Below are 17,769 nucleotides of genomic sequence, written 5' to 3' on the forward strand. Positions count from 1 at the left end.
ATGGATGTACTTCGTGTAATATGTCAAGTGGTGTAGCTACCCGTCCACAAAACATAACTTACCTAAACCAGAGTTTTTAGTAGAAGTAAGCAAAAAAAAAAAAAAAAAATACAAACATAGCCCAGGATGCAATATAAAAACCGCAGAAATGCTATTTCCTTTATAACGAACACAATGAAGGTATCAACTTATTTTACAAGACGAAGATTTTCGGATAGAATCGAACGCATGAAAAACTCCATTACGAAAATTTCTTCATCCAATGACAATCGCGAAACGACTTTCTTACTTGTGGGAAAAGCGTTTCATCCAATCAGAAATCAGCTGTCAAAATGAATCAATCATTTCGCAACGCGTTCAAATTGTTGTTGGCGCCTCTTCAATGTTCATTCACAGAAGTTTGTAGAGTTTACACTAGTTTCCCCGCATAGTAGCTATACACTACTTACAATGGCGGAAAGTTTGAACAGGTTGATCGCTTTAGATAAACCCATTGAAGATTACATCTAGGAACAATGGGACAAAAACACTTGGGCAAAAACCCGACAAGATGTTAGCTTGCTCAGCGAGTTCCTCAAACTGGAGGATGAGACAAGAAAAGTTGAAGAAATCAAACCAGATGTGTGCGGATTTATTTTGAACGTCAAATGGACAGATGGCGAGGATTATGAACCATCAAGCCTTCAAGGGTCTTCTTCAAATGATACCAGTTTTTGAAAGAAGGCAAATATCCCGTGAGCTTTATCTACGACAAAGAGTTTGACTAAGCAAGGAAACGTTTGAAAGCTCAAGGAAAGCGACTTAAGGTATCATGGTATGTGGATTTTTACGAAAAATGCGAAAAATCATTTTTTAGCTGTTCAAATTGAGAAGACTGAGACAAATATTTTGCAAAAAGAATGGGGAAAAAAACTTTTTCACTTTTTAAGATAAGGAGGAAAACTATTTTTGAATCTCATTAACCCCTTACGGCGCGTTGACACCTCTAATTAAAATTCACTGCTAGTTGTCGCATGTAATGCGAATTACGATGTGATATTTGTGCACGCGAGCTGTTCTCGATCTGGTTGTTTCATCGCAAGTTAGCATTCGTTCTTGTCAAATTTTCTTTATATCAGGACGAAAGCGCAAGAAAGCTTCTTGCCCATTTTCGTCTTCGAAGAAGCCGAAGAGGCGAAAATCTGGTGGAACCTACAGATTCAGCGTCGAACAAGATCTTTGGCTCTGAGCGACTGTGGGTCGCACTGTAACCAAGAAGAATGGTTGAAGGAACTCGACGACACTAGTCTCACCAATGAAGCTAAAGGAAAAAATACAACAAGTGCTAGTCGCACGAAATTACTGGAGAACGGACGCGATTCCGAAACTTTCACAACGAGAGAGTCAAGCGCAGATGTAGATGTAGATGGTGTAGACCTCGAGATTTCCTCTATAATTTTGGCTTCACGAGGCATGGTTTCAAAACGTGTCTGGAGAACGAAGAAGCCTAAACTTGAGCAACATAATACCAATGCCGCCAACGAAATCTTCTAAGTAAAAGAAATCACTGCAGTTTAACTTGATAGTTTGTCGCTTCTCGGACGATTTCGCTGCGACGGGTTTCCGCGCCAGAATTGTAGACGCCTGGGCCAGGTTGTTCAAAGCCCGATTAAGCTAACCCAGGATTAGCAAGAATTTTGATTTCAGTTTTGTAACTTTTCGGTGTGGTTTTCCGCTTATAATGCTTTTTCTTCATTTTTGAGTTTGGCTAAGCTCAAACTACATAAAACGTGAGCAGTAAAATATATTTTTATACAAGAAAAATTAAAAGTTCGTTTAACTTTTAATCCTAGGTTAGCGTTAACCGGCTTTCGAACAACCCGGCCCTGTTTATTTCAAGTTCTCATCACGAATTGTTGTGGTAAACTGACCCATGCCGATATCTGTCAGTGCGGAGGGGATCTTTAACACCTAATCATACCAATCTCATAAAAGGTTTTTCGTCTTTTTCTCGATAAAATTGAACTACATATAAGGATGAACATTTTTAGTTCGTCTACGCGCGTCCTCCGACGTAATTTCCAAACACTGTTAATCCACCTACCATGATACCTTAAAAAAAGAAGGCAAAGGAAGTGAAAAAAGCAAAAGGCAGCTGAAGCGTTGACTGATGAAGAGGTAAACATTCTATACGAAAAATATTTAGGCTTTCGAAGAAGCGCTGCATGAAGCTCTTGAAGTGTGTGCACTTAATGAATAAAAACATAACTATTGTTTTGCTGAATGAAAAAGCGAATTAATTTCATAACGACGTTGAAGGTAAAAATCTCAGTAAGTATAAAATAAACAAATGACAGAATGGAAAGTGCTTGGTACGGTATTTACATGTATTTAGGCACTCGTTATTTTTGTATCAGAAAACTCGTGTATAAATACCGTACCAAGCACTTTCCATAAAGTAGTCTATATATATTGTATCTTGCCTTATTAGCTAAAAGTTGCGGCCCTACGAGCAACGTTTCTAACGGAACGATTATAGGACAATTATATTCAGTTCATTCAAGGAGAAGGTGTGTTGCGTCTGTAATGAGGGTTACAAGTTAAATGGACCCTCTTACAGAATATGTCAGGCAAACGAGGAGTGGAATGGTAGTAAGCCAGCTTGTGAAGGTCGGTAAAGTAGGCTTACAGTCTGCATTATTGAGATCCGTTTTATGCCGGTTACATAGCCACGTTTTAAGCTTGACAGACACCTCTAGACACCGACACCAGTCTAATGTACACATTTTCCCAAGGTAAACACTGGCTCCAATGATACATTCTTCTAAATCATATACCATTTTTCTAACAGCGGCTCTAACGAGGTTCCTCAATCTAAAGGCCAACAATCTAACAAATGGACACCGTATCTCCAGAATGGCCTTGGTGCCTTCACTTAAATATATAGATTAAGCAAAACCTAAAAGCGGAGCTCCTCGGTTATTTTTTGGGGATTTTCGCAATCTTACTATTGAAAATAATCCAGCAAGTACTGAAGTGACGCAAATTTTGGACGATTTCGTACTTTCAGCCCGAAATAAGATTGCATCAGCAGAACTGTATAATGGTGTGATGATGAATATATCAACATTATTTTATGGGCAGATTTCGGGGAGCGACCGAAAATCTTGATCATGTGACAGGTGGCATTTTTCATTCTTTCCTACCTTATTCAGAAAGACAAGACATTGTTATAAATCTTTATATCCTTTCTTATTTAACATGGGGACTCCCACAATAAAAGAGCTTGCACATTTTTGTGGTGGGGTATGATTGCAATACAGTGGTTGCAATAATTAAACTCAAATCCTGAATCTCAACAATTTTAATGTCGCACATATACCAAAATAGTATACTGCGCTATAAGGTACAAACACAGAGTTTGAGCGGGAGGAACTTTCTTGTATAACTTCAATGCTTTAATAATGCACCAGTTGATAGTGCAATTTGTACCAATCTTTTTAATATAGCCTTAGCGAGGCGCGCGTTCTGATTGGCTAATACGCTCGATCCATTTGCCGTGGGGTGCACGCTGACGACAGTTTATTTATTTGTATTTTTTCTCGGCAATTGTTTTCATCGACGTTGACACTTTGTAAAACTTAATTCCTATTTCTCTTCTTATGAAATATGGAAAAATTTAATAATTTTTCCGGAGATGAGGAATATTATTCCTGTCAGCTACCAAATTTCGAGCGTAAGTATTTTGACGGTCCGGCGCCTCCACCTAAGAAATTTGCGAATTTAAGCGAACGGGAGCTGAATCAGCTGGTTGAACAAAAGCACTCGGCTCTCGGAGCGGACCAAAAAACAACAAACTGGTCTGTATCAACCTTTCGAGGTCAGTAATGCATTGCGGGAATTTTAGAGAGAATTTTCTAGCGATTTGACGGCAGTAAAATTTAGCACAAGCTTTCTTCAGTGTAAAACTTTTCGGGCATCGAAAGCCATTTAAATGCTTTCGGCGAACAAAACTTGAATATGAGAGCTTTAACAAATCTCTGTTTGTAAAGTCTTATACATACGAAATCCTCCAGGTGATCTGGTGACGGAATGAAAAGGCCTAAGCCAAACATTTTAATGCCGCACCCACAACCGCGCGCGGCCTGAGGTGTTGTTTTCGGATTTAACATGGCGGTCCATGGCGGTAGAAACGTTACGATCTAGTCAGATTTACCTGAAGGTTTACCCCATGTACGATAAAAGATTTACCTGAAAGTCTACTTACCAAATACGATAACAGGACTTGCGGGAGACACGTAGGGAAAATGATCTGTTGAGTTTCAGAAATAGAGTCAGATTTCAAAGGACCCGAGAGTATGCAGCTGAAACTGACCCGGAGTTCAGTTGCCTAAGTGCTGGATTCTTGTCTTTAAAAGGCTTTTGAATCTCTCCTCCATAGACGAATACATCTTTACAACGAACTCTGTTTGATGGTGTTCTGGGAGACAGTGGACAAGACCCAAACAGGCCAACTGCGCTGCTTTTACAAGGGTCGGATCTTTGACAACCAGCTACCTTTCTTCAGGATTACTCTCCACGCAAGATGATGTTCTTGGATAAACACCATAAAGGCCAATCGCACTAGCTTCCCTCAAAGATGGAATTTTTCCAAACACTTCCTTCAGCTGAATGGTGGTTGGGTCTTTGACACTGTGTTTCATGTCATACACTCGGTAAGGTGCTGAACTTACAGCCTCTGTGCTGGTAATCTCCGTCGTCCATTTCCTTTTTGATGTGTCACTTGCCTGTCCGGTGGTCTTCTTATGTTGTGTGCTGGAGAAGATCTTTCGCTCCACCTTTGGTAGCTCTCTCACGTCCATTACAATTGAATCGTCATTGACTTCCAATCTAAGAATATCGGAGAATTGTATAATCATTCTTTGGCTTTGACGTGCGTCGCTCTTTGCGCGATGGATAGAAAAACAACTGCTAATAGCACTTGGCAATATTTTGCATTTAAAAACTTCTTTGCGGACTCTCGGCTCTGTGCGCTTCAAGGAAACAAAGTTTGCTTCAACGGACTGCAAATGGAAACTGATGCTCGATAGCGATGCGGGGAAGCTGTTCTCTTTAAACTTTTTGGCAGATTCTTTTGTCACCGACATTACCACCACTGTGTTAGGAAAATTATGGCGTGCATACTTGTAAAGGTCGTCAGATAATGACTGGGTGTCTGCTTCCGATCCTTGAGCAACTGTTTGAACTGGTGCAACCTGGGCCTGTCCAAGACATTCTTCAGTCATGTCTCCCTGAAAGTAGTAAGTATTTTTTTCTTTAATGTCAGGGCCCTTACTGGAATTTACTTTGTTAGATCAAAAGAGTAACTTTACAGTTTCTGTTCCTCCTGAACGTTCACAGTGATGTAATTTAACCACAGGATATACTCTTTATCTCTGTTATATTTTGGGTAATAGAAATAATGCTTTCCTCTTTGCAAGAATTCACATCGAGAGATGTGCAATTTAAGTGAATTATGAGCACAGCCTTTTGAATTTAGGTGTCAAAAGTTGATTCATTTGTTTCTTTATGAGACCATTTTATTGTTGAAATATTGCCTACTGAATCAATTTTGTCATCACTTTCTGCTTCATTATCTCTGTTTAAAGGCTCTTGACAGGGTGAAGTGCCTGTGTTTTTTGTTATCTCATCATCTTGCAGTTTCAGATCAACAAAGGGCAAGTGCTTCATGAAATTAAAAGAATTACAGTTTCATCAGAGAACAGCTGTAACACTTATAAGGAAAAATAAGCAATCATACATGCTCCATATGGCGCGCCACGTGTAGCAAAATTACTTCTCCACATATTACGTCATATTACGACTCATCATGTGTCGAAAAGACATGAAACAGGTCGAAATAGGTCGAAATAAGTAATGTGATATCATCATCCCACGTAATCTCGAAATAAGACGGTTGTCATGGCTATACCATGTAATGCGAAGCTCGTAATGACTTATACCATGTAAAGTGTTAGTTTTGCTGATTTCAGAGCCGTCAAATCCCGTGCATTGGGTGTGAGACTCCTGCAACTACATGTATATATAATCTTATCCTCTAATGTTTGTACCCTTGTCTGAGATTTTAAATAGCTGAACAATTTTTTTCAAATCCCTGTAGGTTAGCAGATTTTTACTTTGTCTCTGGTAAAATTCCAAGTTACACAACATTGCTCATCAGATCATAGATGCTGATCATGACCATTATCATAGATGCTTCATTTAATCCCGAAATTTCCTGTGGGAGCATTCCCCCAGACCCCTTGGATTAGATTCTTAGTCTTTTGGCAAATACCAATTGAACTTGAGACCTCTGTAAGTTACAATGTAGCTCAGTATTACCATCACTTTTGTATTAAGGATTTTCTTGATTGCTGTGTGCAATTTGATAGTTTCATTATATTGCCAGATTTTGACTGGCAGAAATATGAAGGAAAGGAAAAAACAGACTATTAATTTTTTTGTTAGGTTTCATATGACACATTTTGCCAATGACTCAAATTTCTCATGTATATCCGAAACAGAGATTTCTTTCCACCGGCCTTTCATTTTCTAAAAATCCACTGCAAATTTCACCCCTTCCAATGAGTAACACTATATCTAATTAAATATAGTTTCATTAATTTAAATCACCACTTTTTTTTCATAATTGGACTTTCTTTGTCAGAAATTGCCTTTCCCTTTCTTTCAGCTTTCACTGAGGAACATTTTGTGGTGTTTCCTCTCTGCTGGTCATTTCAAAGACTTCATTTTGAAACTGTTGCCTGATGACCTGCTGTTGATACTGGTTTGTTTTTGCTGGGCCAGATCTTCCTCCAGAAAAAAGCAAGGACTTCCTTTTGTTTTGTTCGTGTGCAGTTTCCATTGTTGCGTCACTGACGTTTGCCAAAGTAATGGGGAGACCAACCACATTTGCATCAGGAGGTGCCTTGTCAATATAGTAAGGAACATATGTCACAATTTGGTTCCAAGAAGCTGTGATGCTGGTACTTCCAAATATTTGAACTGCTTGGAAACCAAGAAGGACTCGAGCCTGAGCTCCATACTCATCATCAGTTAACTCATGCGGTGTTCGAAGGAGATTTCTGAATACTTTGTCAAGGCCGCTGCAGAGTGAGGTTAGAACCTCCAGTAAAGTTCCTTGCAACCCTGCTTGGTTTAAAATTAAAATTTGAGGCACTCTTTCACCAAATGAGAGGACGCCAACTTCATCAAACGTTATGGTTTTCTCTTCCAGGTTTACTGATTTGGCCAAACCTTTCCTCAATGCCAGTAAGAATGGTCGTTCACTCCCCAAAACAGCCGGAAAATAAACTGCGTGAATTATCTAGTAGTCATTTACTTCAAGTTGAATGATTTTTATTTGGCTAAGTCAATCCAAAAATAACCACTCAAGTATTTTAACTTAAAGAATATTTCTGCTCAATAAAGGGAGACTTTATAAACATCAAACTAATCTGAAGCTATTTGGAAAGACATTGGGAATAATGAACAGTTTTACTTAAAGGTTTTTATCGTTTGATTGGTTTGTACCAAAACTCAGCTTGAGGTGAATAAAACTGAGTCTGCTGGGGCATGTGGGGAGTGATTTACCGGAGTGACTTTCACGTATGATCAACGAAGTTTAGATGTGTGGAAAGTACTGTGCGCTGATGCAGATTAGCAGTCTACTTTTTGATAGTAGAGGAAACTTCTACTTTCCTTGTGCAGTGTCTTGTCACTCGCTGAAAACACAATAGCAAAGTTCTCTCAGTTTTAGTAGTCATCAAGCAGAAACTAAACCTCTATGTTGAACTGTTAAACAGGCTGCCTCTTTGTGGCCACAAAAGGCCAAGAGTATCAGTGTTAAGCCTAAAGGGGGGGAGGCAGACAGACTTGGTAAATTTCACTTTTTGGAAGGATACATGTACATGTAAACAGTCAAAATACTCTTCCTGGGGCAAACAATTATTTCAGAGGGTTATGCTGATGAGCTTTATCACTGTAATTTAAAATATGCTGCAGTCCTTTTTAACTAAAAAGAAGATGAGATACAAACCTGATGCAATTCTAACTATCCTTAAACACAAGGTTTCTCCCGATCGAAACCCAAGGTGGGCATTACCTGGGTAGAAGTCAGCTAGAGGTGTTCCACAGATATTGTGTCTCCCCATATTGCCCAAATTTTGTTTTGCAAATCCTCTGCGCTTTTGTTTAGTGGGAGATTTGCCATTAAGTGTGTTTTGAAATTGTTCTTCCATTACTACCGTTTCTTCCACTGTCCATACTGGCTGTGGGCATATAAGTTTCATGTCTCCCAGTTGGCTCTGATGCTCTGGGACTTCAGGGATGGGATAGGAAGACTTGGCAGAAGAACTGCCGGTTGATGATCTTCTTTCCTTCCCATGCCCACAGCTGCATCGAAACATTTTTATTTCCTTTCCACTTAAGGGATGAATTACTGATTGGAGAACTTTGAGTTGTTTAGAAAACGGTTCTGTGCACTTCTTTACTGTGTCATAGTCATCGTTGCCTAGCCAAAGTGCAATTGTTAAAACTGTCCTCATTAAGTTATACGGCTCAATAATCTTAATGTTGACGCTTGTCTCTCCTGTAAAATGGTGGGACCATTTGAGCCATGGAAAGCCATCAATGTAGTCCATTATTATCATGTTATTGTGTGGAATACTAATAGCACTTTGGTGCCTGTTTGACTGAGAAACAGTGTAATGTACTTTTCAACATCAGCATACTCCACAGCCAGCTCTCCAAAAACACTAAATTCAAGACCAATTTTTTTCAACAGTTGCTGGCGCTGGTCATTCAGCTTGCCAAAATCTTCTCTTTGTTCAAAATTGGATTTATTCATATCGCCATTTCTAATTTTTCCCCCACTTTTTCCTCAGGTTGTCTTGGGCCTCTTTTTGCCCAATTCCAAACACCCCAACTATTCCACAATCAAATTTTTCAAAATTAATACAGAATATTCCTTTCTGAAGAATTTAGTCATAATAACATTTTTTAATATTGCACCATTGCCCATCTCAATAATCCAGTCACATGAATGTGGCAGATTATTCTGAAGATTTTCAACACGTTGTTCTCTTTTATCAAGAGGTGGCCCATGGCAAAACTGAGAGTTTAATTCTGGATAGGGTGAGCAAAGTTCATTTTTCAACTCAACCAGTTTTTGGCTTACTCGGTTTATATCTGAAGTCCATTGCAACAAAGTCCACAGGTGTCACACCGTTGGCAATCCTTGGGAGTTCAAACTGTTTAAGTTCGTCACCCGTCAGAAGTTGAAACAATTCTTTGACACGCAGTTTCCTAATATACGGGTTTGTTTCGTCGTCAAGGAATTTTCCGGCACATTCCTCAGTAACACGAACGCAAGTCGACGGCAAGGTATCGGGTTTGTGTGATGGATGCAAGCGAAAGTGTTCATTTAAATATTTCTTGCTTTGTAAAACTTGTCGCAGTTTTCAACCGGACAATGCAGGTGTACTGGATCGACTCCGAGTTGCAGACGTTTTCCTTCACTTGGCGAGACATTGAAGTGCCGAAAATCGTCACCGAGCAAAGAGGAAAACAATAACTTACGTAAATTTAAAGTCCTCAGGCATGCATGGCAACACTGGAGAGAAGCTGTCGTCCCAAAAGCCCGCCAAAACTGTGACACCCGCGTTTTCATTCGACTGTGCTATTACATCAAGTTTAGAGATCAAACGTGGTTTATCTACGAGCAGTTAAAGGCAAAATCCACTCATTATTGTGCAAAACAAAAGCTTTAATAATCAAACAAAAGCAAATAAATGCAGTTGAAAGAACTGGAAACCAAAATAACCAAATAAAACCGTGTAGATTTGTGCTTCAACAGCATGGCCTATCAGATGAGATTTTCAACATCAACACCAACGATCCAACGCATCCAGCTCTTTGACTCCAAATTTCATGCATTATTCCATTGCCAAAACGTGACATCATTCCCCGTGTCTCCCACATTTCCTGTTACTGAATGCAGAGAGTAAAAGTTAAAGCAGAACCGACGAGATCTGCCACTGCGACTGCCATGTTAAATTCGAAAACAATACTTCAGGCCACCCGCGGTTGTGATATAAGGCATGAAAATTTTTGTGCCCAGGCCTCTTCATTACGTCACCAGATTACCTGGAATTTAATTAAGGTAATAAAACATTTCTAGTCTCCATCCATTAGTTACCAGTTATCGCACAAAACGACTCTCACAGTTTCCACCTTGGGGAATGGTTCATCGCACGATATATCGCTATTCCCGGTTACATTTTGCACTTAATTCTCGTTTTCGTAAAGAAAATAAAAGATATACCTTGGACGTTCAGGAGGGGAGAGGGTGGCACTACCTAATCGGGTAATTTTTTTTTTTACTTTCGTCAAGATCATTTTCTCTGGGCATCTGTCCATTTCAGTTGTTGAGACAAGTAAGATGTGAGATATGAGTTACGAAATTATTAAAATGTTATACTGTAAACTGACAAACCATATTCTGGGACAGAGGTAGTTGCAACGCAACATAAAGATGCATAAAGCAACTTTTCCTTGCTAAGATGTCGAAAAAGTTTAAAAGCTTAAATTTTCGTGTTAATAAGGAAACGAAAATTATAGTGAAAAAAGTGAAATATCAAAAAATATAAAAAAATAAAAAATTCTCCAAGTTGAATAAAGTCAATGGCCCCCAGAACTATTTTCATATATATCCCATAATACTTACGTCATAACAAAGCCAAAAGCGCAGGGGGACTCCAACCACCCACCCACCTTCCTCTCCCCTTGCACCACGGTGGAGTATGAGTTTGCATCAAGAGTGCAAACTACCAAACCATGTTTGCATGTAGTTTCGGAGGAATATGACTGAGATCCACTGGAAACCAAAACAAACTACAGCGTACCGATGAGATGAAAGAGAAGAAACACTTCAATCTGCAACAGGAGCATGGTGTTGTGTTGATTGACTTCTGTAGGAATGAGGTAAGTATTACGTCAACGATAGGCGATGTTCACCGATGCAACAGGAGTAACAACGACAAAAACACCAAAACTTTAGTGCAATGCGGTAAATAATTTATCGGACTGACCTGCAAATAACTAAGCTCGTCTAGTTGTCAAAAGTCAGTAATAACTCCAGCCGAGTTAATTTCACTGTAATTGTTATTATTTCTTTTTCCTACTTTTCAAAGTGGAAATTATCATACTCTTCTATTTTAATTTCCATAAAATGTTACCTAAGAGAGATCTAAGAGTACCCACTTTAATGAAAAGCGCCTAAATAATATGGACTGTCAGAGTTAATTTCTCAGACTTTGTTGTCGAGCCTTTCTATTTGCTAGTGGTTGTTACGCACATGAAATTGAAATTAACTTTCCATTCGTGTTCTCTGTTGTAGCTTTACTTCAATTATGGAGAAAAACAAAACAAACAAAACTCATAAACAAAATAAAACAGTGGCAGGATGATTTTCTACCTGAAAGCAATTTTTGATAAAAATGAGACGAGGCGATTCACTTTCACCTCCCGTAGTTCAATACTAGCTATTTACTCATGTTTACTCTAACTATAATTGCTTGATTTTTTACATCTTTCGTTATTTCCGTTTGCTTTTGATTTTCCAAGACATAAAAGAGTAAAAAGCAACCAAAGCTGATTGTCACAATTCTTAAACCCTTAGAAAAAACATGCTAATACAAATGCAAAATAGATAAACAACAGGAAAAACGTTACTGTCCTGGCGTCAATGTAAGTTAACAGGAAAGGCATTGAAATCAGGCCACTTTTCTCACTGGAGATGGCATTAAATACTCACGAAAAGGGATTTACAATTCTAATAACCATATCAGATTGCAAAAATTGAAAAATAAGAAACATTTTGTGTGTCCAAGCTTCCAATTTGGCGCCAAAAATGGGTCGCCGGCGTTCGCCATGGTAGCTCAATCGTGGTTCGTCGAGTATCGTCAGGTAGGATAATAGTTGTGTTATTTTGAACAAAATATTTTGTTCCTCGTCAAATTGAACCCGGAATTCTCAGTTTAACTATTACAAGAGGCCACAGCAACTTTGGCAATGTCTTTGTTTTTGTTAGCTGCGAAAAAAAGCTATTATCGTGTCGTTTCGGTAGGACAGCTCAGTTTTGACTGCCGCTCGTACCGCAGGCACAGACGCCGTATGCAAGGTTCAAAGAAAAGCAACTTTTCTCACTGGCAAGTGCATGCACATCTAGCAATTTTCTCTACTCCTTACAGTTCTCTCTAAGTTGACATACGAACACTAAGGAGACAGCCATTTTCTGGAAAATTGAACAGTTTCAGCTTTCTCTACTACTCTTCAGTATTGAACTCAGTCTGAAATGAAACCTTTTATATTGGTGGTTAGGTCCGTTTGAAGTTCTATCCACATTCGATTTCCGGGTGAAAAAAATTCCCGCGGTCCTTTGCCACACACTCGGCCCAGCAATGGCGCACTACTATTGTTTCCGTCAGGAATGGTCGTAACTTTCTGAGAACTGCAACTAGTACATTAAAAAGTGGACAGTCCGGGATCGTTATCAGATTTGATAACCTCGACCAAAACAAACCATTAACCAATCGCTGCCCAAATTTTCGTTCACGTGACATTATTTGGTAGCAACAGTGTATAATTCAATATGGCGGTCGACGGGGCGCTGCGATGAAAGGAGTTACTTTTTTCACAACATCACAATACAATTTCATTTAATTGTAATTGTATGTTTTCTTCGCAATAGGTTACTGGATTATGGAATAGAAACAGAGATGTATGGAAGAAAACTGTCTTTGTCCAAAAGCTACAGTGAAAAGTTTCATTTTCAGATAGACACCGTATAATATTTGTTCCGAGTAAAAACACACGAAGGTAGACAACAGTTATTCTGTTCACAAAAGCGTTGTTTATTGATACTAATATGATAGCTTCTAGTTTCACTCAGGCTTCATTTTCTTGGTAGTTGGCGAAGCTGGCTGTTCAACAGTCTGTATAAAATATAAACGAAACACTAACAGTAAATACATCTTGAGTTCACAAATTGACACTGAACAAGTTGCTTCTATATTCCAAGCGGAGAGCTGTAACTGAATTTCGTTCAATTTGCATGAGCGAAGCGTGGTTAGGACCGAAACATCTCCTACTATGATTCATTACTATGAAATGGAAATAACAGTATGGGAACAGTTCGCGACCCTCTCTCTGTCGACTCTCTGTCCAGATATACTGAAGATAGAATAGCTTACCTCGATGGCCATATCCCATCCCACGCCTAATTTCATTTCTGCGATTGCTAATTCAATCCCCTCTGCCGTATTGTACATTTCGTTTCCATCTTTGATGCACTGGAGTTCTCTTTGTCGTTGTGGGCTCGCCTGATATGGTTCTGGCACAACAACAAAAATATAGCAGGTATATTTACTTTAATTCGTGATACACCTCCGTTCCGTGGAAGGGTACATGCAACACTTTATGTCGTGAGATGTGACAGTAAACTGGGAAGTCTTGGCATTTCCGGAAAAAAATTGTTTTAGTTGTAGATCAGTAGTCTATTGTTGTGCATTCGGTGATATGGAAAAACGCTTTTAATGACCGATTCATATAAAAGAAACTATAATTCAAGTAATGTGTTTTCGTACCATAGTTCACTCGCTAAATCCAACAATAAGCTTCATTATATAACGACTGGTGTGCCAGAAAACTGACCTAGTTTGGCTGGCATTTCCGGAAATATTTCAGGACCGCGAGTTGTTGAAATTGACTCTAAAATATAGGCAACTTACCCTTTAACGTGATTGTCGGTTTTCCCGCAGTCCGAAAGGTGTTTTAGTTCCCTGTTTATGAAGTATTGCACCCGGCCTATCTGTCTTCCAGCAACTTCTCTCAAAGTGTAATTTTTCTCAGCGCTCTTGGATACCAGACTGTGGCACGTCTAGAAGTGTCTCGGGTATTTCTCTAATTTCCGGCAAAACACAACGAAGTGCGAACGAGTCTTTGTTTCCAATTTTCAGGAAGGACATGAAAAGGAGTTCCTTCTGGCCCCTTGATTTTGACCTCATGGTAACCCTTCAAAAGAAAATAAACAACTAATGTTAGATTCGCAAGTGGTTTCCCAACCACCTGGACTGCCGTACCATGAATCGAGCGACTCACTAAGAGCTATATTTTTTTCTGAAGGGGCTTAGATGATTTATGTAAGTTACTTTTACGTACCCCTTGATTTTGCCACCAGTAATTCTTAAAGTTGAATGGTGCGTGTCTGTCAGGCCTAAAAGAAACGAAAATTTTATGCTGCAAAACTCGACAACAATAAACCTACCCTATGTAATGACCAAGCTATATCCACAAAATCGACATAAATTTGCTATTTGGATTCTATGGGTACCAGCATCCGCCATCTCAATACCTAGGAACATATCGATTACAGCTGTAAATATGGCCGCCGTTACGAACAACACATCGCAAATCAAAATACCCCCGTGCACTTTTTTCACAGATCGTGCACAACACTAAAAACACGTTAAATCCCAAGAATATGGCGTGAAGATTAACGACATATTTTTTGCAATTTCCGCAAAAATCTCCAGGTAACTTAAATCTAATGACAAAATGAAAACATACCTGGTTTGGATGGAAAATTGCAAGCGCTGTTTCACTTTACGAGTAGCATTTTACATCGTTTACGCTGGTCTTCAACCGCCATCTTCAAAACACGTGAGGCTCCTTCTTTTCTGGTAATTATCAAATAGAATTATGGGTAAATTACCCGAGTATAATCGAACAAATAACGAGCAAAGCGAAGTGAATACGAAAATTCCCGGTTTTTTGAAATGGCCGCCATGTTGTGACGTCACATGGTTATCAAATCTGATAACGATCCCGGACTGGTGGAGGATGATTAGTTATTCGGAAAGTTTAAAACCTCTAATATGATTTATAACATAATTTGATAGCTACAGATATGTTAAAAAGAATTTCATTTTCCTTTCAGGGTCTGATTGCCCAGTTCTTGGAACTCCCTTGAGCGGACGAAAATACGGCAGCAAGTACAATAATGGAGATATCGTGACATTTGAGTGTGACCCTGAATTTGTCCTTAAAGGTTCTGCAGTAAGAAAGTGCTTAGAAAATGGAACTTGGAATGGAACGGAGGCAATTTGTACAGGCAAGTGCTTCAGAGATGTCAGAGATGGTTGTATGCGAATGAACCGGGAAGGAATTCTACTGTTAATGTAAAAATTGACAGTTAATTAAGATATCAAAAACTAGCGGGTTGATCACCACACATTTGAATTATATCATCATTAATCTAAATTGTTCCCAATGGGCGACAAAAGTAGTTTAGACACTTTTAGGAAATGACGCTTTTCGATATTTAAGCTCTTGTTATATTTTATTTGCATCTAGCGTTAATTCTCTGATACCCCCGGCCCCCCAATTCAATGTTGTGTAGGCGCTGTTGTCTGTGCTGTGTAAGAAATAGAAAAATCAGTATTGTTTGGGGAGAAGAGGTGGGGGGGGGGGGGGGGATGTGAATCGAATTTTACTGCCAAGTGTCGCAGCACTTTTGTCGCCCATTGTCCACACTGGGAACTAACGTTTGTGTCTTCCAGAGTCTCCATCAATTAGTACCTTAAATTGGACAGAAATGCCCCTAAGTACTGATTGCATTTGAAATCGAATCTTCATCGCCCATAAAGAAAAATATTCTCTTGCAAATGAACTTGAAGATCGCTTTAAAGGTGTCAACACCACCGCTTACAGCTTCCAAAAAAACCCTGATTGATCCTTTATTGGAATACACAGGCAATAGTGACAAGACGACCGGGTACAGAGGCATTAATCTGAACGCAAATGGCGGACTGGATCTGGTGTTTGTCATTCAAGCCTCCAGCAGTGTAAAGAAAGGCACAGATTTTAAGAGTGGCTTGGAATTCGCAAAAGAGCTTGTGAGAACCATTGGAGTCAGCAAAAGGTATGGATCCATGACGCATTGCAGTCAGTCAGTCGTGCTTTTTAGCCGAGTACTCAACTGCATCCAAGGTATTGAGCGTCCGTTTAAGGTTTTCGTGTCTCTTCAAGGTTACGTCCACTGCCTCCAGTCTTGAATATACAGATTACAGTGCATAAACTTTTTTGACATGTGTCTACGCGCTACAATATTCGATTTCATTGCCTGCGGAGCAGGCATATTTTGGGCTCGCGAGTACACATTTGCCATCTTGGATTTGGCAACTGGGGAGAATTGGGGCGGGAAAAATTTGCCCAGGGAGAAGGCCCCCTCTGCCTCAACCCCCTACCGGTCAAGCTTCCAATTGCATCCTAGAATGGCGGCATCCAAAACACGGTTTATCGAGAGTTCCGTTCCAAAATGACGCCTGCATTGAAGGCTATATTACACTTCGTACGAAAAGCTGAGAAGATACCTTGGAATGGCCATGTTCATTACCAGCTGAAAATTTTAAGAGATAGAGAATAAATGAGATACCGAGTAAATGCATTGTGTCTATAATACAGGAAACAAATGCAAGGAATCGTTGATGTAGTTGTAATGTTTTGATATAATTCTATATCATCTTCAGACTGAGGTGACATACAGGAAGCAGAAATTTAAATACTGCAAGATGGTACAAGAGCATTAGCACGTGAAAATAAAAAACAAAGACAATACTATCAAGAGAATAGGCATAGTTCCCTACCGTACCGGCTATTCGTACTGCATAAATGATCGATATTGCATATAAGTCAACAAGCCACATGAATAATTTGATATTGTCAATTGCAGCGACTCCGAGAACATGCTCGTGCTTTTCAGCGCTTTAAAATACGAGTTGAGTGAAACAGCCTTCGACAGATAAACTGTAACATAGGTTTGCCCGCTCTACTGATTCAGGTGAGACTACAAACGAGTGTATTTATTAATGTTCGCGAATTTTTCTTCCAGTTTCAGTTGTTTTGTTTTGTAGAATTAGAGCTCCTTCGCTCGACGTAACGCCTCAAACGAAGACTATAAACACGTATTTTGGGGTTGAATCTCTGCGCTGGTTCGCTCTGCGGATGTTTGTGGATAGTTACGACGTCCTACCACTGCTACTTGACATTTCCAGGTCCAGCATCTGGCTGAAAGTAATTTTGAGGTTTCATTTGAGTTCTCGAGGACTTAAGCCACCCTCGTGGTTGCATCCAAAGTCACTACAATTGCATGGCAGCATGGCACACTACCGAGGTTGTATTCTTTTTACAATATTAGGATTAAATGTCTGTGAATCTTGCCCTGACAACTTTAGGTGAAAAACTGTGTCAACTCTTTAACGGGTTCGTTGTTTTCCTGTCAAGATTAGCCATTTCAAATTTGTTTCCGTTTTTCGTTATGTGCAGGCTTTTTTCCATGGCCTCCCTCTCTTTAGCAATATTTTAAGGGAAATATTTGCTTATTGCTATTATTTTCTATGTTGCTGGTTAATATTAATTGTGTATTAGCGTCTTGCACGCTCGTTGATCGCGATTACGAGGTGCTACATGCCTCAGGGTGCGGTTCCCTTGTTATTTTCCACGTTGGGCGGCGCAGTTAGCCATGAAGGATTTGTTTTTTTTAATTTATTATGTGCAAAACTTTTCCATGGCCTCCGTCTTTTGGCAGTATTTTTTTTTCAGAGAAAATATCGACTTGTTGTCTGACTCTCTGGGCTGCCAGATTAAGTACTCGCGTCAGGATTACTTAATGCTATGTACCATGTATTATAT

The 17,769-nt window shown here is 39.4% G+C and overlaps 1 protein-coding gene and 1 long non-coding RNA gene across 5 annotated transcripts in view; one reads left to right on the forward strand and one right to left on the reverse strand.

The window, feature by feature from the left end:
* LOC149101950 (complement C2-like) overlaps positions 1 to 17,769 on the forward strand; it is an 82,893-nt gene that overhangs the window by 32,043 nt on the left and 33,081 nt on the right. For all 3 annotated transcript variants that reach the window (XM_089274805.1, XM_089274803.1, XM_089274804.1), the window contains 2 exons: positions 15,017 to 15,190; positions 15,832 to 16,000. In XM_089274805.1, coding sequence (XP_089130931.1) covers positions 15,017 to 15,190; positions 15,832 to 16,000 — 343 coding nt within the window. The remainder of the gene's footprint in view (positions 1 to 15,016; positions 15,191 to 15,831; positions 16,001 to 17,769) is intronic.
* LOC149101951 (uncharacterized) lies at positions 12,909 to 14,762 on the reverse strand. 2 transcript variants are annotated; one of them, XR_016202395.1, is made up of 5 exons: positions 14,647 to 14,762; positions 14,239 to 14,293; positions 13,809 to 14,091; positions 13,272 to 13,411; positions 12,909 to 13,013 (listed from the first exon to the last, which is right to left on the reverse strand). It is a non-coding gene; the product is annotated as an uncharacterized LOC149101951 (long non-coding RNA). The 2 variants fall into 2 exon arrangements; XR_016202394.1 differs by lacking the exons at positions 13,809 to 14,091; positions 14,239 to 14,293; positions 14,647 to 14,762 and having other exon boundaries at positions 13,272 to 13,474.

This window comes from Orbicella faveolata, unplaced genomic scaffold (assembly GCF_042242905.1).
Source record: "Orbicella faveolata isolate gen_17 unplaced genomic scaffold, um_ofav_v1 contig_36, whole genome shotgun sequence".
In the NCBI taxonomy this organism is placed as follows: domain Eukaryota; kingdom Metazoa; phylum Cnidaria; class Anthozoa; order Scleractinia; family Merulinidae; genus Orbicella; species Orbicella faveolata.